Raw genomic sequence first — 27,064 nt, 5'->3', positions numbered from 1 at the left:
GACAAGGGATTTTATAAATAAATAAAATAAGGTGTAATGGGGTAGTTTAATTCCAGGGCCGTCGGGGGCCATAGAACCAGAAAGCTGCTTCAGCTGTCTATTATAAACCCTAATCTCGTCCGAACCGCCCAATATCGTTCTTAGCATGGAAGGAGACAAAAAGTTAATTTTGAGCCCTGTAATTGGACATAGAGCACTGAAGTCCTGACGTCATTGTCAGTAGAGAGCAGTAGAATACAAATATACCCACGTTAGAAACGAGTCAAACAACCCAGAGACTACATTTCCGGGGAGATGGTGGTTGCAGCTGCCCGTCGCACAACAGAAACTAACATGTTAATTACGTTTTTATTTATTTTATTATATTTAATGTTTCGTGGGTTAGTACGAGTCGAGTCACCGCCAGCTGAGCTTACGTCAACGAAGGAATCTCAGGAACGCAATGTGTTGACCGCTGGGCGTGACGTATATTAGCAGCGACATTGCTTTCATATGTAGTTTCAGGACTTTTGCGTCCACAATTAATTCCATTTTCTCCAGAAACTGGCTGCATCAAATATGAATGGACATCATTAGCGACGCACAGCCACTCCCCCTGACAGAAAGGCCGGGGATGATCGGTTTATCTTTCAAACAGTTCTTATATGAAGCGACCTAAAATCGCCCTATTTCAATGCAAATAAAAAAATACATGAACCTGTGTACTGGCGCCTCCAAGTACGAGGCATAACAATGAAAGGAAAGGGGGGGGGGGGGTGGGGGATATGTGGATAATTGGCGAGTACTCAAAATGAAGTACTCGTAGATTGGTATCGGAGCATTCTCTACACATCTAGGCAGATCAATAAATCAATCAATCAATCACAAGAAGAATGAAATCAAGCCTGAATACTGTACATACAGTAGCTACCAGAAGCTATGAAAACCTGAAAGGCGGGTGTGTGTGTGTGTGTGTGTGTGTGTGTGCGGTGCACCCAGAGGGTCGGTGGTCGTGCCCTTGAAGATGAGCCGGTAGGTGGTCAGAAGATGGCGCCCTCTGCTGGCAGCAGAGGGGGGACCCCCCATGGCCCCCGTGGCCTCCTCACGGGCCGTCAGAGATCAGGTGGACCCGCATGCCGTCCATCACTAACTCCTCCCCTGGCAGCAGGGACGGGGTTAACAGCTTGGGCTGGGGAGGAAGGAGGGGGAGAGGAGAGGAGAGGAGAGGGAGAGGAGAGGAGAGGAGAGGAGAGGAGAGAGGAGAGGATAGGAGAGGAGAGGAGAGGAGAGGAGAGGAGAGGAGAGGAGAGGAGAGGAGAGGAGAGGAGAGGAGAGGAGAGGAGAGGAGGAGGAGCATTGTTAGCATGTCATGTCCAAGCAGGATAGCGGGTGACATGTTACGACCAATCAGAAGCATGCCTTCACAACCATGCTTTACAAGCAGTGTTCATGTTGACCAGGTCTTAGTTTTTAGAATAAGGAGGAGCCTGTATAAATAATTAAACAAGACTTTAGGTCCCAGCTCAACGGACGCAATTTCGTCCAGTGTGCAACTTAGTGCTTTTTCTGGTTTTTATCATAAGCAACTTTTGTACTCTTTTGTAAATAATTTTGCAACAGCGGTGTGACAAAATATCAAAATATTTAGTCTGTCAAATGAACCCAGTTTACCAGTCACTGGATGACACCACCAGTCTGACATCAGAACATTGTCGTTTGGCGAGTGAAAAATAACTGTTGTTGCCTTTTGTATTACCAGACCATAGATGACACACTTTGTTATACCTAATAGTCACAAAACAAAAGTCACACGCACACACGGTCATGCACTATAATGTACACAGGGCGTTCGTTTGGCAGTGATCGTGAAATGAGGATGCCTGTGTGTGTGTGTGTGTGTGTGTGTGTGTGAGCGTGTGTGTGTGTGTGTGTGTGTGTGCCAAAAACGTGTGGAGACAAGCTCAGCTCAGCCTCAGCCCCCCCACCCCTCTCTCTCTCTCTCTCTCTCTCCCCTACCTCCAATCTCTCTCCCCTCCCTCCCTCTCTCTCTCTCTCCCCTCCCTCGCTCTCTCTCTCCCCCTCTATCTCTCTCCCCTCCCCTCCAATCTCTCTCCATCTCTCTCTCTCCCTATCTCTCTCCCCTCCCTCTCTTTCCCTATCTCTCTCTCTCTCTCTCTCTCACCCTCCCCCTCCCTCTCTCCCACAAATCTCTCTCTCTCTCTATCTCTCTCTCTCTCCCTGATAGTGAGGTAGCAGCACGCTCCTCGTGGGGTTAAACAACAGCACCCTTCCTAAAGCGAAGGCACGCCAGTCCAAACAAGTCTTAAAAAGGTGACAGATGTAGAAACTACGTCACCCATCATGCATTGCGTGCTGAGAGTCACACAGCGTGCTGGCTGACCTTACAAGGCAGACAGACGTACCTGCCGTGACTCTGCTGTGAGACTGAGCTTGTGATTGGCGGAGAGGAGGAGGAGGAGGGGGGTGGGCGTGTCGGCTGGGCGGGGCTCCGGGGCGGGGCAGTAAAAATAGGAATTGGTTACCTTTTGGATCGGCGGCAGTCGCTTAGACTCCCTGTGGACCGCGTCCAGAGTCTCGATGTGCATCTGGACGATGTCTGGAGGGAGAGAGGGAGAAGTTACGGGTCCATTTGGTTTAATGTTACGCTCATGCTTATGTCAAGGGACCCCAAAATGACACTCAGACCCCTTTTCCACCGGTTGGTTCCCAATGGGAACCGGTTCAGTTCTTTTTGGTTTTTAGTCCATGAGCCAGAGCTCCAAAATTGGTGGGCAAACTATACCCTATATTAAATTGTTTATAGGATCAATACAAGTAAATTAATACATGATAACCCTTCCACAGTATAGCTTTTTCATATTTTTGATTATTGCATATTTTCCTACATAATGCCTCATTTGCATATTTAAAAATGTAAAATTTGTAATACAATAAATCATTGTCTTCGTGTAAGTACTCAATTGGGGAAGTTTAATGGTGATAACATTCTAAAATAGGTATGGTTCTGCACACTCAATTCATAATTAATGTTTCAATTTTGGAGCTCTGGCTCATGGACTAAAAACCAAAAAGAAATGAACCGGTTCCCATTGGGAACCAACCGGTGGAAAAGGGGCCTCATTGCAGCAGGGCTTGTCCCGGTGGGCCGCGACCGTAGGGGGCCGCCATGATAAAAAAAAATTGCCAGTGCCATCATGATAATGTCACTGTACCTGTATCAGAGAATGACAAATAAACCCTCTACGAAGGGTCTGTTGGTTTGTATCATTTAGGCCTATGTTGTTCTGTAAAAGTGGTGGTATTATTAGGGCTTGTTTGTGTGTGTGTGCCGCGACGGAGAGGGGCGGTAGAGCTTCTGCTATCTGCGCGCTGGTTGTGGTGGGTGGGCCGGTCTGGTTGTGGTGGGCCGGTCTGGGCCAAATTCACGCAAAAATGCCCGGGCCGAATTTTTGTCCCAGTCCAGCCCTGCATTGCAGAGCTTTGAGGTCCATACCTGGTATCATAGCGTGCAGAGCCCCGAGGTCCATACCTGGTATCATGGTGTGTGCAGAGCCTTGAGGTCCATACCTGGTATCATAGTGTGTGCAGAGCCTTGAGGTCCATACCTGGTATCATAGCGTGCAGAGCCCTGAGGTCCATACCTGGTATCATGGCGTGCAGAGCCCTGAGGTCCATACCTGGTATCATAGTGTGCAGAGCCCTGAGGTCCATACCTGGTATCATAGCGTGCAGAGCCTTGAGGTCCATACCTGGTATCATAGCGTGCAGAGCCCTGAGGTCCATACCTGGTATCATGGCGTGCAGAGCCCTGAGGTCCATACCTGGTATCATAGCGTGTGCAGAGCCCTGAGGTCCATACCTGGTATCATAGTGTGTGCAGAGCCCTGAGGTCCATACCTGGTATCATAGTGTGTGCAGAGCCTTGAGGTCCATACCTGGTATCATGGCGTGCAGAGCCCTGAGGTCCATACCTGGTATCATAGTGTGTGCAGAGCCTTGAGGTCCATACCTGGTATCATGGCGTGCAGAGCCCTGAGGTCCATACCTGGTATCATGGCGTGCAGAGCCCTGAGGTCCATACCTGGTATCATAGCGTGCAGAGCCCTGAGGTCCATACCTGGTATCATGGTGTGTGCAGAGCCCTGAGGTCCATACCTGGTATCATGGTGTGTGCAGAGCCCTGAGGTCCATACCTGGTATCATAGCGTGCAGAGCCCTGAGGTCCATACCTGGTATCATAGCGTGCAGAGCCCTGAGGTCCATACCTGGTATCATAGCGTGCAGAGCCCTGAGGTCCATACCTGGTATCATAGCGTGCAGAGCCTTGAGGTCCATACCTGGTATCATGGCGTGCAGAGCCCTGAGGTCCATACCTGGTATCATAGTGTGCAGAGCCCTGAGGTCCATACCTGGTATCATAGCGTGCAGAGCCCTGAGGTCCATACCTGGTATCATGGTGTGTGCAGAGCCCTGAGGTCCATACCTGGTATCATAGCGTGCAGAGCCCTGAGGTCCATACCTGGTATCATAGCGTGCAGAGCCCTGAGGTCCATACCTGGTATCATAGCGTGCAGAGCCCTGAGGTCCATACCTGGTATCATAGCGTGCAGAGCCTTGAGGTCCATACCTGGTATCATGGCGTGCAGAGCCCTGAGGTCCATACCTGGTATCATAGCGTGCAGAGCCCTGAGGTCCATACCTGGTATCATAGTGTGCAGAGCCCTGAGGTCCATACCTGGTATCATGGTGTGTGCAGAGCCCTGAGGTCCATACCTGGTATCATAGCGTGCAGAGCCCTGAGGTCCATACCTGGTATCATAGTGTGTGCAGAGCCCTGAGGTCCATACCTGGTATCATAGCGTGCAGAGCCCTGAGGTCCATACCTGGTATCATAGCGTGCAGAGCCCTGAGGTCCATACCTGGTATCATAGCGTGCAGAGCCTTGAGGTCCATACCTGGTATCATGGCGTGCAGAGCCCTGAGGTCCATACCTGGTATCATAGCGTGCAGAGCCCTGAGGTCCATACCTGGTATCATAGTGTGTGCAGAGCCCTGAGGTCCATACCTGGTATCATAGCGTGCAGAGCCCTGAGGTCCATACCTGGTATCATAGTGTGCAGAGCCCTGAGGTCCATACCTGGTATCATAGCGTGCAGAGCCCTGAGGTCCATACCTGGTATCATGGCGTGCAGAGCCTTGAGGTGCTCGTTGGTGACTCCGCTCTCGTTGCACACCTTGTCCACGAAGCGGTTGATGAAGCGAACGACGGAGTTCGCCACGTCCGAACTCTCGGCGTCCTCGAAGCCGCTCTCCGTGTCGTAGCTCTCCGCCATGCTGCCGGCGATGCTGGACAAACAAACGCACCGGATCAGTCATAAAGTACAGTAACAAACACACTGGATCAGTCGTACAGTACAGTAACAATCAAATCTAAGCCAAACAAAACTAAGCCGAAACCGAATGAAATATACTGACAATTGTCAACAAATAAAAACTAGACTAAAATGTTAGGAAGGGACTAGTGGACAAGAGATCCACTACAAGTCATTTTACACTTGGTTGCATGCAAGAAAATAGCAGATCTACAAGCTCACAAAGGCGTCGCAGTGCGTCGGGTGCGTACCGACATATCGGTGCACACTGCCAGTAATAATAATATACATATTACAAACAAAACATGAAAAAAACACTCCTTTAGTGAACTAAAAACAAACATTAAAGTCCCTAGACTTGGGCGGCATAATAATTTACGTCGTTAAAGTAATCTAAACAAACATTGTAATAATTTATGTCATAAAGTCATCTAAACAAACGTTGTAATAACCTCAAAGTCCCTAGACTTGGCTGGAAAAGGATGTAGGTCATAAGTGCTCTACATAAACTGATCTTCAACAACAGTCACTTTATTAAGACAATAAAATGAAAATGAAAAAAGAGGCCAAGTTATTCAGAGACGGACATGGTGCTGTACTGTATGTACAGTGGAATTAATAGCTAAAAAGAATCCCATTCAGTATTCTAGCCGTGACGTGAGCGCCCCCTCCTGAGATACTTCCGGGTCCTACTTTTGTGTCGTTTTTGTGTCCCCATAGAGTTATACTGTGACGCTCCGACGGACTAAATCTGAGACGAAAACAACCACGATAGTCTCATTTTACCGCTTTCCTCGCAACAACAAAGCTGCTGCTCTCCCAAGTCTGGCTGTGACAGGCCGTCTGCCCCACATGGGAATACTATCGACATTTTATTTTATTGTGTCTAAACCAAATCCTCATTAATGCAAACCAGATTCAACATACTCAAGCCTGCACACATTCTAAATATGCCCCCGAAATATTTTACCGAGCAAATGTTGTTGCCACCTTCAATAATAATGATAATAATAGTCGTTATTGTCTCCACATCATATATTTTTGTTGTCATGGACACTTCAAGAGGACGTCGTCCATCACCAACATATGTGGATGTACACCAACGAGCTGGCCAGATGTATGGAGAACCGGGATGACCGGGAGGCGACGATGGAGGGCTCGTCTGAGGACGACCTAGTGTTCTGCGTCGTTTTGGGGCATTGGGTTGGGGAGGGAGAACAAGAGGAACTGTCCGTTCAGAAGCATTTGCGGTGGACGATGGAGGGGCCGGCCTCGTCGTAGTCCTGCTTGTTGATCCACATCTGCTGGAAGGTGGACAGGGAGGCCAGGATGGAGCCTCCGATCCAGACCGAGTACTTCCGCTCCGGCTGCGCGGTGATCTTGATCTTCATGGTGGACGGTGCCAGGTCCGAGATCTCCTTCTGCATCCTCTCGGCCAGGCCCGGGTACATGGTGGAGCCTCCGGACAGCACCGTGTTGGTGTACAGGTCCTTGCGGATGTCCATGTCGCACTTCATGATGCTGCTGTAGGTGGTCTCGTGGATGCCGCACGACTCCATGCCCAGGACGCGCGGCGTGAAGAGGGCCTCGGGGCAGCGGAACCTCTCGCTGCCCACGGTGATGAGCTGTCCGTCGGGCAGCTCGTATCTCTTCTCCAGGGAGGACGAGGAGACGGCGACGGCCATCTCCTGCTCGTAGTCCAGGGCCACGTAGCACAGCCTCTCCTTGACGTCGCGCACGATCTCCCTCTCGGCCGTGGTGGTGAAGCAGTAGCCGCGCTCCGTCAGAAGCTTGGTGAGGTGGTCGGTGAGGTCGCGGCCGGCCAGGTCCAGGCGCAGGATGGCGTGGGGCAGGGCGTAGCCCTCGTAGATGGGCACGGTGTGGGTCACGCCGTCCCCGGAGTCCATGACGATGCCCGTGGTCCGCCCCGAGCTGTACAGGGACAGCACGGCCTGGATGGCCACGTACATGTCGGGGACGTTGAAGGTCTCGAACATGATCTGGGCCATCTTCTCCCGGTTGGCCTTGGGGTTCAGGGGGGCCTCGGTGAGCAGCACGGGGTGCTCCTCGGGGGCCACCCGCAGCACGTTGAAGGTGTGGTGCCAGATCTTCTCCATGTCGTCCCAGTTGGTGACGATGCCGTGCTCGATGGGGTACTTCAGCGTCAGGATGCCCCTCTTGCTCTGGGCCTCGTCGCCCACGTAGCTGTCCTTCTGGCACATGCCCACCATCACCCCCTGGTGGCGGGGGCGACCCACGAGCGACGGGAAGACGGCGCGGGGGGAATCGTCCCCCGCGAAGCCGGCCTTGCAGATGCCGGTTCCGTTGTCGAACACCAGGGCGGCGAACTCCTCCTCCATGGCTCTTCTCTACCTAGTCCCCTGTTCTTTATTTAGTTTCCTCCTTTGTAAAGCGACTTAGTGAGCGAGTACTAAGAAGATTGCTATATAATGCATGTATAAATATTGTATTGTTACGGCTGTCCTTCTGACCTGGACTTCGTCTCTCTGAGGAACCTTTCCGCTTCTACCTCTCGTCCCTTTTATGTTTGTCGCTGTGACGTTGACGTGACGTAGAGGTCCATATTTGGGCCTTGACCGAGAAAAAGTTTTTTTTAAAGCGTTGATCCTGTCAAGACAACGATCTCATCACCCTCGGATTTAGAGCAGCGGCTCCCAAAGTGGGGTCCGCGGAGAGTTAGTGTACAAATGGAACCAAATGGACCTCTCGGAGTTATATTAACCCATTCTGACCGGGAACCCATTTTGGTGTTATCATCATGTTATGCTTTAGCTATTTAAAAATAGCAGATCTACAAGCTCATAGCGCGCCACCGAGTGGCGCGCTACGAGCTTGTAGGTCTGCTATTTTTGAAAAATCGAAGAACGACTGACATTTTTTAGAATCTGATCTCAGGTCAGAATGGGGTTAATCAGACCAGTGTGTGTCCAGTGGAAACCTCGTATGAATCTGATCTCAGGTCAGAATGGGTTAACATTGATTTTAGAATATAAATCGGGGGTTTCCAGAGATAGAAATGCCATTAAATGGGGGGTCTGTAGACTAATGCATGTCAAACTGGGGGTCCTTGAAATTAAACGGGTTGAGAATCTCTGCTAGAGCCGTACAGATCTTCTCTCATGGGGGTCCCTGGCATATCTTTTCAAATTTCCCTTCGTCGTCGATGGCATTTAATGTTTGTGTTGCCACAAATTGACATAATATGTGGCGGACCTTATTTCTCCTTTCATCGTCAATGGCAAATATTGAGACGTGTGGGGAGAAAAGCTGTATATAGGAGGGGCTGGCGCCCCACAAACAGCTAAAAACACTTGAGGCACATGAGGAGTTAGGTGTGTGGTCTGGAGGTGTCCAGTGTGTGTGTGTGTGTGTGTGTGTGTGTGTGTGTGTGTGTGTGTGCGTGTGTGTGCGTGTGTGTCCTACCTGTTGGTAACGTAGCTGTTGGACACACTCTCCACGTCCCCCAGCCCGCCGGGCCTCAGCAGGCGGTTCTTGGAGGTGTCGAGGGGCAGCAGCAGGTAGCTCATCCTGTTGGCGTAGTGGATGGCCTGGGAGAACACCGTGCTCTCCTCCTTCTGCACGCGCTCAGTCTGCAGCTCCTTGCTGAGCGACGACCACAGGCGGCTCTGCTCCGACGCCAGCTCCAGAGCGCTGACGCCCGCCCGGAACCCCCCCGGACCCCCGCCCTCCAAACCGTCCTGCCCAGACAGGGGGAGAAGAAGCGTTTAGTCCACACTCCTTGGGTCTGTCTGTCTGTATGTATGTATGTCTGTCCATTGAGAAACTTTTTCAGCTTGTAGATTGTTTTTTTTTTGCTACGACAGTATGCAATGTGGCCCTCTGGAGTGTGGAACTATAGTGGCCCTCTGGAGTGAGTGTGGAACTATAGTGGCCCTCTGGAGTGTGGAACTATAGTGGCCCTCTGGAGTGAGTGTGGAACTATAGTGGCCCTCTGGAGTGTGGAACTATAGTGGCCCTCTGGAGTGAGTGTGGAACTATAGTGGCCCTCTGGAGTGAGTGTGGAACTATAGTGGCCCTCTGGAGTGAGTGTGGAACTATAGTGGCCCTCTGGAGCGAGTGTGGAACTATAGTGGCCCTCTGGAGTGAGTGTGGAACTATAGTGGCCCTCTGGAGTGTGGAACTATAGTGGCCCTCTGGAGTGTGGAACTATAGTGGCCCTCTGGAGTGAGTGTGGAACTATAGTGGCCCTCTGGAGTGTGGAACTATAGTGGCTCTCTGGAGTGAGTGTTGAACTATAGTGGCCCTCTGGAGTGAGTGTTGAACTATAGTGGCCCTCTGGAGTGTGGAACTATAGTGGCCCTCTGGAGTGAGAGTGGAACTATAGCGGCCCTCTGGAGTGAGAGTGGAACTACAGTGGCCCTTTGGAGTGAGTGTGGAACTATAGTGTATAGTGTGGAACTATAGTGTACTAAAATGTATTTTGGTGGGCCTCAATGCCGTCGTAATGGCTGATTTTACACTCGAAAATTGCCGATCTACAAGCTCACAACGCGTCGCAGCGCGGCACGTTGTGAGCTTGTAGATCGGCTATGACTCATACTGGATCTCTTGTCCACTAGTCCCTTCCTAACATTCTAGTCTAGTTTTTATCTGTCGACGGAATTGTCAATACATTTAGTCATCATAGCTTAGTTTCCATTTAGTTTCCGTCAGTGGAAGAAAAGCAGTCGACGAACGTGCGTTCTCATTTTTTATTGACACTTTACGCACACTTTATGAAAACGCTATAATGTCGCTAGGTGGCGGTAACGGGCTGCCAAATAGACCAGTCACCCACGTTACGTACAAGAAGAAGAGCCAGCTCCCTCTTCACGCAACAGGCAGCACAGAGCATGCAGGCAGAGCGCAATATATATTTTATAATACATTAGGCTACATGAGCAGCACTTTGTAGGCGAGGAGGGAGGCTTGTTCAGGAACTGTAATATATCATATATGGCTCTGCATCAATGTAATAAACATATGCGCTGTGAGCCTTGATGTCATAAGTTTTGCGGATTCACCGTTTTGCCTGTTTACACAGAGAAGGGATAAAACGGCGTTCTCAAAGATTTCCACTCTGGAAGGTGGCTTCACTTTGTTTGCGTTTTCACCTCCTGAAAACACTGTTCTCGTGTAGAAGAACATCAGCAAACGATACTTTATTTTGCAGTTTTATATGAACACCATTCTCGTGTAAAGACCACCTAAGTACTGCACCCCATTTTTGGTCTCAGTTTTAGTCGACGACACGCGGACAGTCTCACCAGACCAGCGGTGTTCTCCCCCTCCTCCGTCTCCAGGTAGAGCGCTCTGATCTGGCTCTGGACGTCGCTGTAAAACATGGCCTCCCAGAACTGCATGTTGGTCCAGACCATGTGCTCCTGGACGCAGCTGTAGGCGAACTGGGTGATGCCCGCGCCCAGTTTCTGTGTGTCGCACGCACACACGCGCACACACACACACACACACACACACACACACACACACACACACACACACACACACACACACACACACACACACACACACACACACACACACACGCACAAAGAAGGGTCATGGTTATAACATTCTTTAAGTGTAGGAGGCAGATAGATAGAACTTAACAAGGAGCAGGAGGGCAGATAGAACTTAACGAGGGGCAGCAGGGCAGATAGAACTTAACGAGGGGCAGCAGGGCAGATATAACTTAACGAGGGGCAGGAGGGCAGATAGAACTTAACGAGGGGCAGCAGGGCAGATATAACTTAACGAGGGGCAGCAGGGCAGATAGAACTTAACGAGGGGCAGGAGGGCAGATATAACTTAACGAGGAGCAGCAGGGCAGATATAACTTAACGAGGGGCAGCAGGGCAGATAGAACTTAACGAGGAGCAGCAGGGCAGATAGAACTTAACGAGGGGCAGGAGGGCAGATAGAACTTAACGAGGAGCAGCAGGGCAGATATAACTTAACGAGGGGCAGGAGGGCAGATAGAACTTAACGAGGGGCAGCAGGGCAGATATAACTTAACGAGGAGCAGCAGGGCAGATATAACTTAACGAGGGGCAGCAGGGCAGATAGAACTTAACGAGGGGCAGCAGGAGGGCAGATAGAACTTAACGAGGGGCAGCAGGGCAGATAGAACTTAACGAGGGGCAGCAGGGCAGATAGAACTTAACGAGGAGCAGCAGGGCAGATAGAACTTAACGAGGGGCAGCAGGGCAGATATAACTTAACGAGGGGCAGCAGGGCAGATAGAACTTAACGAGGGGCAGGAGGGCAGATAGAACTTAACGAGGAGCAGCAGGGCAGATATAACTTAACGAGGGGCAGCAGGGCAGATAGAACTTAACGAGGGGCAGCAGGGCAGATATAACTTAACGAGGGGCAGGAGGGCAGATATAACTTAACGAGGGGCAGGAGGGCAGATATAACTTAACGAGGGGCAGCAGGGCAGATAGAACTTAACGAGGGGCAGCAGGGCAGATATAACTTAACGAGGGGCAGCAGGGCAGATAGAACTTAACGAGGGGCAGCAGGGCAGATAGAACTTAACGAGGGGCAGCAGGGCAGATAGAACTTAACGAGGGGCAGGAGGGCAGATATAACTTAACGAGGGGCAGCAGGGCAGATAGAACTTAACGAGGGGCAGCAGGGCAGATAGAACTTAACGAGGGGCAGCAGGGCAGATAGAACTTAACGAGGGGCAGCAGGGCAGATAGAACTTAACGAGGGGCAGGAGGGCAGATAGAACTTAACGAGGGGCAGGAGGGCAGATAGAACTTAACGAGGAGCAGCAGGGCAGATAGAACTTAACGAGGGGCAGGAGGGCAGATAGAACTTAACGAGGGGCAGCAGGGCAGATATAACTTAACGAGGGGCAGCAGGGCAGATATAACTTAACGAGGGGCAGCAGGGCAGATAGAACTTAACGAGGGGCAGCAGGAGGGCAGATAGAACTTAACGAGGAGCAGGAGGAGGGCAGATAGAACTTAACGAGGGGCAGATAGACAGAACTTACCCTGCAGAAGGCAGTGACGAGGGGCAGCAGGGCGGCTGCGATGCCGTGCTCATCCATGTGGGAACAGTCCTGTGTGGAAACAAAACACAGCGTGTCACACAGAGAGAGAACACATATCTCTGAGACTTGATGAGAATTCAGGTGACGTTTGATTATGTGACATTTATAAACACTAGAGTTCTGGATAAATCATTCTAAATTCTTTTTTTATTTAAAAATTTTATCCCACAATTTTGTAACCCAGTTTTCTTTTCACCCAGTGCCAATTATCTAATGTAATCCTGGGCGCTACACTTCCTCTGCCAACCTGGGGGGGCAGCGGACTGACCTCATGCCTCCTTCTATGCATGAGGAGTCCAAGCTGCTTCTTTTCACCTGACAGAGGGGAATTTCCCCGGCCGGACGTAGCGCGTGGAAGGGACACGTTATTCCGACCAGTTCCTTTCCCCTCCATCAGGCTCCCCGGCTGGCCAGGGGGAGGTAGTTTTAGAGACCAGGATTACGGCATGTTTTTGTGAGGGTATCTACCCTAGGGGACACGGGGAGAACATGCAAACTCCACACAGAAAGGCCCTTTCGCCAACCCCATCATTCTAAATTCTAATCATCAGACTGGGTGCAGTTCATCAGACTCACCTGTAGGGTGCAGTTCATCATGCGGACGATGTAGTCGAACTGCGTGTCGTCGAGCACGGCTCGGTTCTGGAGGACGTGCTGGTTCAGCTCCACGGTCAGACAGATCCGCGCCGCGCGCCCCTTCAGCGCACGCAGTACCGCGGGCATCAGCTAGGGGGTGGAGACGACGACGACGACAGAGGTCAAACACAGGCGGGGTCAGACAATACCGAAAGCAGCGCATCGACTAGGGTTCAGTGTGACGCTTCAGTGTGATGATGTCATTACTAGTGTGATGATGATGATGTCATTACCTTCTTGGCCTCCAGCATCTTGTTCTCAAAGATGTACGTGATGCAGTTCCTGACCACCTCCAGCCGACGCGCGCTATTGGCCAGCACGTTGCCACGGTCAACCGCGTCTCCTATGGGAACAATACTGGTTAGATCCCATCCCCCGCGAGATTAACACTGGTTAGATCCTTAGAGTATATATGAATAGAGACTGAGTTCTCCTTCCATCCACTTGCATTAAGTTGCTCTAAAGCGCATGAGGCGATTTCACTCCTCTTTCCGGGTAGGAACAGAGTGCATTCTGGGATGGATTTGCCCCAAAAACATGAACACGCTGCCGTTGAACTCGCACGAACGTGCTGCCGTCGTGAACAATGATAGTCAACGGACCAGCGCGTTCATGTGTTTGGGCCCACGCTGCAATACCAAATTCGGCCACTATGTCCATTTCGACTCAGGGTTTCCTCTGGGTGCCGTCTCTATTCATACTCTAAGGTTAGATCCCATCCCAAAATTCATAATTTCTCACCCAGTGGGGGTCCCGAGGGCACCATGCCCCTCATCTCCCCCCTCCCCCCATCCTCACCCAGTGGGGGTCCCGAGGGCACCATGCCCCTCATCTCCCCCCTCCCCCCATCCTCACCCAGTGGGGGTCCCGAGGGCACCATGCCCCTCATCTCCCCCCTCCCCCCATCCTCACCCAGTGGGGGTCCCGAGGGCACCATGCCCCTCATCTCCCCCCCTCCCCCCATCCTCACCCAGTGGGGGTCCCGAGGGCACCATGCCCCTCATCTCCCCCCTCCCCCCATCCTCACCCAGTGGGGGTCCCGAGGGCACCATGCCCCTCATCTCCCCTCTCCCCCCATCCTCACCCAGTGGGGGTCCCGAGGGCACCATGCCCCTCATCTCCCCCCTCCCCCCATCCTCACCCAGTGGGGGTCCCGAGGGCACCATGCCCCTCATCTCCCCCCTCCCCCCATCCTCACCCAGTGGGGGTCCCGAGGGCACCATGCCCCTCATCTCCCCCCTCCCCCCATCCTCACCCAGTGGGGGTCCCGAGGGCACCATGCCCCTCATCTCCCCCCTCCCCCCATCCTCACCCAGTGGGGGTCCCGAGGGCACCATGCCCCTCATCTCCCCCCCTCCCCCCATCCTCACCCAGTGGGGGTCCCGAGGGCACCATGCCCCTCATCTCCCCCCTCCCCCCATCCTCACCCAGTGGGGGTCCCGAGGGCACCATGCCCCTCATCTCGGCCTTGACGACGGGCGGGGCGGTCCTCAGCTTGGCGGCAGCGTGGTCGATGAACATCTCCACCGTGACGTTGTCCAGCGGGGGGAAGACGGTCTGGTTCAGGGTCTGGACGCTGAGCTCTGACGGACGCTGGACCTTATGCATGGCCACGGCAGGATACGGGTTCTCCTGGAGACGGACAGACAGACAGACAGACATTAATACAGCAGGTAGGGTTCTCCTGGGGACAGACAGACAGACAGACACTGAAGGGACACATTAAATATGTCCCAAACCGCCCCCTAAGGTCTTCCACTGCTGGCCTGCTCGCTTTGCCTAAAAAAATGGCAACAAAAAAATACGGGGAAAGCAGCTTTCTGCTTCTACGGGGCGACGGCATGGAACAAACTCTGTACTGTACCTTCGACAGGCAGCCTCTGTAGACCCACTTCTACACCCTTGCTTTTAATTGATCTTTTATTTTTTGTTATTCATGTCCTCACTGTATTGCATTACTGCTTGTTTTTTTAATGTTTATGCCTTGCTTTTCTTTTCTTTTTTTCTCCATTGCTCTGTGAAGCACTTTGAGCTGCATTTCACGCAGGAAAGGACGTCGGGATCGGGAGTCGAACCTGCGGCACGCCGTCAGGCTGGCTCAGCAGCCTCTAGGGGCCCAGACGGTTGAGCTAACCGTACGGTATATAGTACGGTATACAGTACCACGGGTGTGACCTTTAATAGATATTGGGAGACATACGTACGTTTTTGAAGAGCTGCTCTGCCAGCTCCTTGATGTGGTTCATCACTTTGTGTGGACACGCCTCCTCTTGACGGATACGCTCCACCTGATTGGCTATGAGCTGTGGACACAGTGTTAAGAGTTATGATACGCCCCACCTGATTGGCTATCAGCTTATGATACGCTGTTTCTATATTCTACTGTTAGACTGATGATGGTGACCTACGTCATCAAACAGGTCAGTGGGTCGGTATGGAGGGCCTCTCTCCGACACGAAGCCGGCGAACGCCATTCCGTCCAGAACCTTCATCAGGAAGTCGTCCTCTGACAGAGCCCTCTGGCCCAGGAACGCACCCTGGAGAACACACACACACACACACACACACACACAGGGGTTATGAGCACACACGCTCGGGTCCGCCCAGTGTCGAGTCGGTCGGATCACGGTTGTCCAGAACCGCCCCAAAAAAGGCCTCTGCCCACCCAGGCTCTGGACCGGGCCCCCCAAGCCCAGCGTCCATATATGGAGTAGACCTGATCTGACCTCACAACACTCCATATGTGGGCATGCCTGACACAGAACACCACAAGCTGGCTGCATATACTCCATATTTGGGCATTCCTGACAACTCGCAACTTTTCGCAACTCGCAACTTTTCACACTTCGCAACTCTTCGCAACTCGGCCACTTGGCAAATTTTCACACTTGGCAAATTTTCACACTTGGCAAATTTTCACACTTGGCAAATTTTCACACTTCGCAACTTTTCGCAACTCGCAACTTTTCGCAACTCAACTCCATATATGGGCATAAAAGGGAGACAGACATAATATCTGGGTGGTGTTGTACCTTATGGAACCTGATAACAGGCTCCAGGGGAGGTTTGGGTGGAGGTTTGGGTGGTGCTGTACCTTATGGAACCTGATTACAGGCTCCGGGTGGATGTTTGGGTGGTGTTTGGGGGGATGTTTGGGTGGTGGTACCTTATGGAACCTGATGACAGGCTCCAGGGGAGGTTTGGGTGGAGGTTTGGGTGGTGCTGTACCTTATGGAACCTGATGACAGGCTCCGTGTGGATGTTTGGGTGGATGTTTGGGTGGTGTTTGGGGGGATGTTTGGGTGGTGGTACCTTATGGAACCTGATGACAGGCTCCGGGTGGATGCGGATGATGTGCAAACACCAGCGGTATCCGTGGAACAGCCGAGCGAACAGCCACAGGAATACTCCACGGATCTCCTTATCCTGAAACACAACACAGTGAGAGGATGTATTAGTAGTAGTAGTAGTAATAGTAGTATCCTACAACACAGTGAGAGAAGGTATTAATTAGACTGAATCGAAATAAATAAATAAGGAGAATCTCATCATTGGCACAGATGGGTAAAACACCAACCTACGAGATCTCTCGGTTTAAGCATAGAATGAGTTTAAAAGTACTTTAGTTTGACTGGTGATGTGAACGTAAAAGTACTTTAGTTTGACTGGTGATGTGAACGACTTAAAAGTACTTGAGTTTTGCTCACCTGGATCTTGAGCGACGAGGGTTGCGTCGACGACGGAGGGAAGGCATGGTCGGCGATTTCTAACTCTGGATCCAACACCTGGACAAAAGGACACAACCATCAGTCACATGTAATGTAATTTGTGGATTCAAATAAATAAATCGAAGTGTGTGTGTGTGTGTGTGTGTGTGTGTGTGTGTGTGTGTGTGTGTGTGTGTGTGTGTGTGTGTGGTACCATAGACAGCATGGTCTGGGTCTGGGTCAGCATGGGGTCAGGAAGAAGAGAGATGTGGACACACTCTGGGATGGTCACCGTCCCTCCGTCTAGGTCAGCGATGATCACGTCCAACTGGGGAGTCACAAGCGCACACATTTCCATTTCTTTATTTGAATCCACAAATTACATTTAATTTTTTACAAGGAAACAAATATAACGGGGTTGACAGTTCATGTTCACTTAAGGATACACATGGCACCTCCTCCTCCTCCTCCTCAACACAGACAAACTGCCTATAACAGCCCAAACAGAACAGTATCTGCAAGTTGTTTGGCTTTGCTTTTTGTCATGCCAGCTATTCTCATGGTCAGTTTATTGCACATGGCCCAGGGTTCCGAATATCAGTATATGGCAAATCTACAGCGATACCCAGGTTTGTTATACTTCCAAGTAACACACACACACAGTCACACACACACAGTCACACACACCATTAACCCATTCTGAACGGGAACCCATTCTGGTGTTAGCATCATGTCATGCTTTAGCTATTTGAAAATAGCAGATCTACAAGCTCATAGCGCGCCTCCGAGTGGCGCGCTACGAGCTTGTAGGTCTGCTATTTTTGAAAAATCGAAGAACGACTGACATTTTTTAGAATCTGATCTCAGGTCAGAATGGGTTATAATCAGACCAGTGTGTGTCCAGTGGAAACCTCGTATGAATCTGATCTCAGGTCAGAATGGGTTAAGTACACTTTCCATCAGTGGTACATGTGGTGACTGTGACATTATGAACACATGGCGTGCTGATGATTCATTCAACCAAGCCGTGTAACTGTGTTCCACCCACCCACCACTTCCTGTGTCTAGAATGATGAGAATAATAATAACGTACGTACAGTAGGTAAGTCAGAGAGGCTCACTGTCGGTATCAGTGTTAATTTGTAGATTGTAAATCAGCCACAGGGTGCAGGAGTCTAGCATACATCTAGTGTGCAGCTGAGCATAGACATGGCAGCACCCCGCCTGCCTCTGATTGGCCTACCGACACGCCCCGCCTGCCTCCGATTGGCCTACCGACATGCCCCGCCTGCCTCCGATTGGCCTACCGACACGCCCCGCCTGCCTCTGATTGGCCTACCGACACTTTTCCGACTGAGCTACACGAACACAAGTAATAATAACAAGAACAATAATAATATTGACACCCACCAGCTCCTGTGTCTCGTTGCGGAAGAAGGAGTTGACTCCGATGATGAAGGGGGTGGGGGTGCTGAGGACCTCCAGGAGCTTCCCCGGGAGGATGGGGACGTAGGTGAAGCTGATAGGAGACACAAAGTTAGGATGGTAGAGGGGCATAGGTGAAGCTGATAGGAGACACAAAGTTAGGATGGTAGGGGGACATAGGTGACCTCTTTGGTGGGGACGTAACAACTACAAATAACACCCGGACCTCTTTGGTGGGGACGTAACGACTACAAATAACACCTGGACCTCTTTGGTGGGGACGTAACAACTACAAATAACACCTGGACCTCTTTGGTGGGGACGTAACAACTACAAATAACACCTGGACCTCTTTGGTGGGGACGTAACAACTACAAATAACACCTGGACCTCTTTGGTGGGGACGTAACAACTACAAATAACACCTGGACCTCTTTGGTGGGGACGTAACAACTACAAATAACACCTGGACCTCTTTGGTGGGGACGTAACAACTACAAATAACACCTGGACCTCTTTGGTGGGACGTAACAACTACAAATAACACCTGAACCTCTTTGGTGGGGACGTAACAACTACAAATAACACCTGGACCTCTTTGGTGGGACGTAACGACTACAAATAACACCTGAACCTCTTTGGTGGGGACGTAACAACTACAAATAACACCTGGACCTCTTTGGTGGGGACGTAACAACTACAAATAACACCTGGACCTCTTTGGTGGGGACGTAACAACTACAAATAACACCTGAACCTCTTTGGTGGGGACGTAACAACTACAAATAAAGTTAAGAAAGCCTTCTAGCGTGGAATTCTCCTTTAAATAGATACCTGTAGGTCAGAGGGAACAAGATGGCCGCCAGGCCCCTGCAGGCCTCCGTCAGACGCTGGTAGCTGCTGGACAGGAAGAGGATCTTGTGCTCCGTCAGAGCAGCACAGAACAGGTAGAGAACGTTGATGATACCTGGGAGAGAGACATAGGGAATGAATGGGAGAGAGAGAGAGAGAGAGACAGAGAGAGAGAGCGCTGTTACAGAACAACAGAACAGGTACAGAGTGCCGCACTACGAGCTTATAGATCTGCTATTTTTTTTAAATGTTTGTAGAACCACTGACATAGAAACATGGGGTTTTTCCTGAGAGTATATATGAATAGAGACGGCACCCAGAGGAAACCCTGAGGCGAAATGAACAAAGTGGCCGAATCTGGTATTGCAGCGTGGCCCCAAACACATGAACGCGCTGGTCCGTTGACTGTCATTGTGCACGTTCACGACGGCAGCACGCTCGTGCGCGTTCAACGGCAGCGCGTTCATGTATTTTGGGGCAAATCCATCCCAGAATGCTCTCTGTTCCTACCCGGAAGGAGGAGTGAAATCGCCTCATGCGCTTTAGAGCAACTTAATGCAAGTGGATGGGAGGAGAACTCAGGTGCCATCTCTATTCTATTCTATTCTATACTCTAAGGGTTTTTCAGAAGACTGTCAGGATTTATATAAGAACACATTTTGTAGAATCATCCAGAAGGTCTAAATGGGTTAAAAAAAAGATAGCGTGAATAGCTGATCTACAAGCTTTGCACATTTTGATTATCGCGACAATAATCGTTAATCGCAATTATATATAATTTTGCCGTGTCATCGTCACACGGTCCCGTGATCCCCGGGCCTTGCGATTGGACGACGGCCCACATGTGATCCCCGGCGGGCCTTGCGATTGGACGACGGTCCCCGTGATCCCCCGGCTTGTGATTGGAGGACGTACCGAGCTGTCTGAAGAGCTGCGCCACGCTGCTGCCGCTGACGGGGAGGGAGGAGTTAACGGGCGTCTGGATCACCTGTCGATCGCCCGCCCCTAACGTTATGGTTCTCTATGGAGGGGGAGAGAGAGAGAGAGAGACAGAGAGAGAGAGAGAGAGAGAGTTGCTGTTATGTTTATGTTTATGTTTGTTAATTTATTTTCATTGTTACTGTATTGTTTGTTCATTATTGTTGGATGTTTATTGACTTTTGTTTTGTTGTATGTACGCTTTGGCAATGTAAAACATATTTATCATGCCAATAAAGCCTTTTGAAATTGAAATTGAAAAAATTGAATTGAGAGAGAGAGAGAGAGAGAGAGAGAGAGAGAGAGAGAGAGAGAGAGAGAGAGAGTCAGAGAGAGAGAGAGAGAGACAGAGAGAGACAGAGAGAGAGAGACACACACACAGAGAGAGAGAGAGACAGAGAGAGAGAGAGAGACAGAGAGAGAGAGAGAGAGAGAGCACAGAGAGAGAGAGAGAGAGAGAGAGAGAGAGAGACAGAGACACACACAGAGAGAGACAGAGAGAGAGACACACACAGAGAGAGAGAGAGAGAGACAGAGAGAGAGAGAGACAGACACACAGAGAGAGAGAGAGAGAGAGAGAGAGAGGAAAAACATGGTGTGAATGAATGGCCAGACATTTCTTATAAAATCAGTCAGAGTCTTATCAGCTCATCTCATCTCCATCACAGCTTTACATTGTCCAGGGAGGAGGGGGGAGCGGGGGGGGGGGGGGGGGGGTGTCCAGAAGCTTAGCAGGAAAATGACCATTAGAAACACAATGAGTGACAACAAGCCATTCCAGCTGATCCGGAAGTTGAAGTTGAATCTGATCGACATTGAGGGGGCAGAAAACAGCCCGATGGTCACGTGGCTCATGTACTCAAGCCCATATAGACTCCAATGCATTCGGTAGACTCTCCGGCTGTCCCCATTTGAAGCCTTCAAACAGGGACGAACGTGCAGAAGAGCATGGTGGCCCCGCGAAGTGGACGGAGTTGTCGTATAACTCTGTCTTTACTCTATTGGTTTGTTTTTTACACTGAATAAGGAATCGGGGGAGAAACGGTTTGCGTTCCGTGTGGTTGAGTTATGAGCGTGTCTTAGTTAGAACACAGAGGAGCAACGTGACCATGAGGCAGAATCATGTTGGTTTAGCAGAGACAGCATTCACAGCATGTGTCCAGTCAGTGTCCATCCCCCAAGTCCACCCCTATGCCCTCCTAGCACCCCTAGGAGGGCATAAAGTCACCCCTAGGAGGGCATAAAGTCACCCCTAGGAGGGCATAAAGTCACCCCTAGGAGGGCATAAAGTCACCCCTAGGAGGGCATAAAGTCACCCCTAGGAGGGCATAAAGTCACCCCTAGGAGGGCATAAAGTCACCTCTAGGAGCGCATAAAGTCACCCCTAGGAGGCATAAAGTCACCCCTAGGAGGGCATAAAGTCACCTCTAGGAGCGCATAAAGTCACCCCTAGGAGGGCATAAAGTCACCCCTAGGAGGGCATAAAGTCACCCTAGGAGGGCATAAAGTCACCCCTAGGAGGGCATAAAGTCACCCCTAGGAGGGCATAAAGTCACCCCTAGGAGGGCATAAAGTCACCCCTAGGAGGGCATAAAGTCACCCCTAGGAGGGCATAAAGTCACCTCTAGGAGCGCATAAAGTCACCTCTAGGAGGGCATAAAGTCACCCCTAGGAGGGCATAAAGTCACCCCTAGGAGGGCATAAAGTCACCCCTAGGAGGGCATAAAGTCACCCCTAGGAGGGCATAAAGTCACCCCTAGGAGGGCCAGTGTCCACCCCCAAGTCACTTGATTTCAAGCACTTTTCAAGCATGGAGCACGGCGGCCGCATTTTGGGCATTTGAAAGATTTTAAAAAATATATAATGGCTTAAATGACAAATCTACAGGCTCACAACATGTCGCAAATGCAATGCGTTGTGAGCTTGTAGATCGGCATTTTGTTTTTAATCGCAAAAACGTTGAGCACAAATCTTTGAATGTATATATTCTTTCAGAGCAAACGTTCTTAACTCAAATCTTTGCTTCTGGGGGGGAATATTGCAAGTCACTTTAGTGTTCCAGGAGGGGAAAGGAACTGGTCGGAATTCCACGCGCTACTGCCAACCCCCCCCCCCCCCCCCCCCCCCTGTCAGGAGAAAAGAAGCAGCTTGGACTCCTCATGCATAGAAGGAAGCATGAGGTCAGTCCGCTGCCCCCCCCCCCCCCACCCCAGGTTGGCAGAGGAAGTGTATAGCGCCCAGGATTACATTAGATAATTGACACTGCAGAGTGAATGAAAAAAAGGGGTTGCAAAATCGTGGGATAAAAACCATATAGTGCTCCAGCTTATAAAGTGCTTCAAATACACCCAGTGACGTGTAAGAGGAGATCATGGTGTTGACAGCCATGTGTAAGAGGAGATCATGGTGTTGACAGCCATGTGTAAGAGGAGATCATGGTGTTGACAGCCATGTGTAAGAGGAGATCATGGTGTTGACAGAACAGCAGCAGCCACGGGCGACTTGTTACGGGATCGATATACGCCGCGATTATATCTTCCTCGCAGGGTTGTGATTCGACATCGTCGTCGACACACTGCAGGGCACGACGACATCGTTGGTTTTGGAAATGCGACGAGGCAAAAAAGCATCTCACATTTCATCAGTCCGTCCGTCCGAGCCCCATTCAGACCCGAGGACGACATCTGTGTCACCGTGTATAGCTTTTAACACCTTTAACCATTATTTAGATATCTGTGTCACCTTATATATAGCGTTTAACCTCTTTATCCATTATTTTAAACTTTAGCTGTTGAAAAATAGCAGATCTACAAGCTTGCAGTGCCGCACTCAGTGCCGCGCTACGAGCTTGTATAGATCTACAATCTTGGAATATAATTATATGCTTTCAATTCACAGCAAACGTTTTTAACTCAAATCTTTGCTTCTGGGGGCGCGGAGAGGGGGCGGTCCCTGGAACTACACATTTTAAGATGGGGGTCTGCGGCCAATTAAATACCATTGTGGGGGTCGTTGACATGGAAAGGTTTGAGAGCCGCGGACACAGAAACATTTTCAGTAAACGGTCGGGGTTTAGAAGACGTTCAGTAGAATCTGGTGTCAGGTCTAAATGGGCTCAGCGGAAAAGACCATCGCTAACCCGCGCCTTTGAGAATCCGAGCCGCTGTCATTAATATATGTATTAACCCATTCTGACCTGAGATCAGATTCATACGAGGTTTCCACTGGACACACACACACTGGTCTGATTAACCCATTCTGACCTGAGATCAGATTCTAAAAAATGTCAGTCGCTCTTTAGATTTTTCAAAAATAGCAGACCTACAAGCTCGTAGCGCGCCACTCGGTGGCGCGCTACGAGCTTGTAGATCTGCTATTTTTCAATAGCTAAAGCATAACATGATGTCGACACCAAAATGGGTTCCCGTTCAGAATGGGTTAATAGCGAAACGGCCGTCATGTGAATGAATTATTCATGCGTTGATCCGATCCCGTATCAAAGCATTTTGATTATCCACGAGATCCCAAGAGAGCTCTGCATTGATTGGCCGAGGCAGCTGGGAGGAGGAGGAGGAGGAGAAAGCAGAGAGCAAAATCAGGGAAGAAAACTTGGGTGGGAGGAGCGCCAAGAGCGGATTGGTGGAGAGGTGAGGGGAGGAGGGGGGAGGGGGGGGGGGGCGGAGTCAGGCTGGCGTACCAAACTCTCCTCTTTCACCTCCTGGCCCGGCTACAAGAGCGCACACACACACACACACACACACACACACAGACGTACAAACACACTCACACACAAACACACACACACACACACCGCAGGAGAACACACACACACACACACACACACACACACACGCACACGCACAGGTTAGAAAGAACACAGAGGCACAAATACAGATACACAAACTTGACACAACAAGCCGACAGTGAAACATACGTTAGCATCATGCTAACACACGTTAGCATCATGCTAACACACGTTAGCATCATGCTAACACACGTTAGCATGATGACAAAACTAAAAAGAACCCAACAAGGAAAACAAACGTCATCGGCTGTGGCCTCAGGACACAGCATGAGGAATGAGATATTAAAGGAGAATTCCATGCTAGAATGCTTTCTTATCTTTCTTTGTAGTTGTTACGTCCCCACCAAAGGGGTCCAGGTGTTTTTTTGTTCAAAAACTCCTTATTGGCTATTTTCCCTACCATAAGCCCTCAATGAATTGCATTGCATTGAATGGGAATTGAATGGGGCTATGGGGTGTTATGCTAGGTCGCTTATTTCCATCGAAAGAAGTAGTAAACTGTGCCGCTTGGGATATTATTTACATTATGAAGAGAGGATATATACAAAGAAATTATAATTTTGAGCGATGTAAATAAGCGAATTAGCACAACACCCCATAGCCCCATTCAATTCCCATTCAATTCAATGCAATTCATTTAGGGCTTATGGTAGGGGAAATAGCCAATAAGGAGCTTTTGCACAAAATAACACCTGGACCTCTTTGGTGGGAACTACAAAGAAAGGTAAGAAAGCCTTTTAGTATGGAATTCTCCTTTAACATTTAAAAAGACATTCAGATGACATAACAGCATGAGGAATGAGACATTTAAAATATAAAATTGCATTCAAATGACATAACAGCGGAGTGTGGAATTATTTGACTCTGAATATCAAGTGGAATTATTTGACTCTGAATATCAAGTGGAATTATTTGACTCTGAATATCAAGTTGAATTTGCCGATAGAGTGGAAATTCCCCCTGCTTTTGGTTCACGTTTAACCAGTTAATGTATCATCATCATCATCATCAGTGTATCGGGAATATTAAATCCTGTTCAGTTTACTTATTAAAGTACTTGGTGGTGCAAACAGTCCATACCCAGTATAGTGGGTAATATGGCGTGTGCATGTGTTGAGTGACAGTTTGACAGTTGACAGATAATTGCAGGTTGTGTACAGCGCTGCTCGTGTGTGTGTGTGCGTGTGCGTGTGCGTGTGCGTGTGCGTGTGTGTGTGTGTGTGTGTGTGTGTGTGTGTGCGTGACAGAACATGACAGAACATGACCAGGCAGAGTGAGGTCACATGACATTTAGAAACAGCTCACACTGAACTGTTGATTTAGTCGACTAACCCTTTTTCCACCGACTAAAACTACATGGAAACTAAATGTAAACTGAGCTACGATGACTAAAACTGAGACTAAATATACTGACAATTTGGTCAACAGCTAAAAACTAGACTAAAATGTTAGGAAGGGACTAGTGGACAAGAGATTCAGCATAAGTCCTTTTACACTTGGTTGCATGCTGAAAATAGCAGATCTACAAGTTTACAACGCGTCACAGCAGTCATTGCGACGGCATCTTAAGGCCCCGCCAAATTACATTTTAGTCAACTAAAATCTTAAGGTATTTAGTCGACTAAAACTAGACTTAACACTAAAACATTCCAGGTGACTAAAATGTGACTGTAACCAAATGAAAAGTACTCAAGAGAGCCAAAACCAACACTGAGTCACAATGACATTTAGAAACACAGCTCATACTGAACTGTCGAAGTCACAATGACATGGACACGGTGCGTGCGTGTGTGCGTGTGTGTAGGGGTTGTCGCAATCGTTACATTTAGGTAACGATTAAGGTATAGGGACTTTCCACTCAATGTCGTCAAATTCCATTTAACACAGCTCATACTGTGACCTGTTGAAGTCACAATGACATGGGCACGGTACGTGCGTGCGTGCGTGCGTGCATGCACGGGTTGGGGTTGTCGCAATCGTTACATTTAGGTAACGATTTAGGTATAGGGAATTTCCACTCAATGTCGTCAAATTCCACTTTGACATTATTATACAGTAAGTGATTGACTTTATAAGTGGTTGTGTTCAAGGCTTTGTAAAGAAAAGTTGCACAGAGCAAATATGACCCGATTTAAACTTAAACATTATGCAGACATGACTAACAATGAATGGTACAGTACCAACAATCCAAACCAATACTGTACAATGGCCGCAAACACACAGGCCAGTTATGTCATAATGCTGAACTTTAAAATCTTTAGTTTTTGTGTGCGTGCGTGCGTACGTGCGTACGTGCGTGCGTGCGTGCGTGCGTGCGTGCGTGCGTGTGTGTGTGTGTGTGTGCAGGCACAGAAAGATAACTGAACCAAGACACGAAGTAACAGCTGACACCAGCCATGTCCAGAAAGAGAGAGAGACCATGACAAACAACAGAGAACGAGAGAGAGAGAGACCATGACAAACATCAGAGAACGAGAGAGAGAGAGAGAGAGAGAGAGAGAGACCATGACAAACATCAGAGAACGCGAGAGAGGCAACTAAACAAATCTGTATGGTTGAAATGATTCATGTGGTCATGCGAAAAGTTGTTAATGCAGCGCGCGCACACACACACACACACACGCACACACACACACACACACACACACACACACGCACACACACGCACACACACACACACGCACACACATGCACACAAGGGCACACACGCACACAAGGGCACACACGCACACACACACACAGCTGTACGAACAAACCAGTGAGCGACATCAATCACCGTGATTTGTAATGATTGCGAGAAAATAATTAAAAAAAATAAACTGCATTCCTCAAAAAAACTGTTAAGAGTCTTATTTAATCAACAAAGAAGCTGGGCGCTGATTGGTGGAGGAAGCTGTCCAATGGGATGGAGGAAGGTTACGTTTACCTGGAGACAGCCCAGCAGCCAATCACAGGCCAGGGCCTGAGGAGGAACCATGTCTAAACTACAACCTGCTGCTGGGGACTCATTTATCTGCAACACACAGGAAGGAACCAGCGGATATAGCATGTATGTGGGGGGACACATATGTCATCGTCACACAAACGTACAAACGTACAAAACAGACCTACTGTAAAACAGCACGGTACAAACTTAACCCATTCCTGACGGGAACCCCTTTTGGGGTTTTAAGCATTGTTATGATTTAGCTTTTAAAAAATA

At 49.6% G+C, this 27,064-nt stretch overlaps 2 protein-coding genes across 2 annotated transcripts in view; both read right to left on the bottom strand.

Moving 5' to 3' along the window:
* Positions 1 to 27,064, bottom strand: part of sbf1 (SET binding factor 1) — an 87,112-nt gene that overhangs the window by 37,193 nt on the left and 22,855 nt on the right. Inside the window, 20 exon segments of the mRNA XM_080757664.1 lie at positions 913 to 1,086; positions 1,088 to 1,168; positions 2,523 to 2,596; positions 5,174 to 5,346; positions 8,817 to 9,091; positions 10,661 to 10,822; positions 12,400 to 12,468; positions 13,036 to 13,185; positions 13,329 to 13,438; positions 14,523 to 14,727; positions 15,300 to 15,398; positions 15,504 to 15,632; positions 16,408 to 16,521; positions 16,803 to 16,880; positions 17,017 to 17,130; positions 18,213 to 18,321; positions 19,062 to 19,194; positions 19,995 to 20,100; positions 23,755 to 23,784; positions 26,789 to 26,875. Coding sequence (XP_080613790.1) covers positions 913 to 1,086; positions 1,088 to 1,168; positions 2,523 to 2,596; positions 5,174 to 5,346; positions 8,817 to 9,091; positions 10,661 to 10,822; positions 12,400 to 12,468; positions 13,036 to 13,185; positions 13,329 to 13,438; positions 14,523 to 14,727; positions 15,300 to 15,398; positions 15,504 to 15,632; positions 16,408 to 16,521; positions 16,803 to 16,880; positions 17,017 to 17,130; positions 18,213 to 18,321; positions 19,062 to 19,194; positions 19,995 to 20,100; positions 23,755 to 23,784; positions 26,789 to 26,875 — 2,472 coding nt within the window.
* LOC308311119 (actin, cytoplasmic 2-like) lies at positions 6,608 to 7,732 on the bottom strand (the record flags this gene model as incomplete). Its single annotated transcript, XM_080757663.1, has 1 exon — positions 6,608 to 7,732. One exon carries the CDS (start codon positions 7,730 to 7,732, stop codon positions 6,608 to 6,610), a length of 1,125 nt encoding a protein of 374 aa, XP_080613789.1.

The sequence above is a fragment of the Protomyctophum bolini genome, assembly GCF_963924005.1.
Source record: "Protomyctophum bolini genome assembly, chromosome: 23".
Classification (NCBI taxonomy): Eukaryota; Metazoa; Chordata; class Actinopteri; order Myctophiformes; family Myctophidae; genus Protomyctophum; species Protomyctophum bolini.
This window is presented reverse-complemented; position numbering and strand designations above follow the sequence as displayed.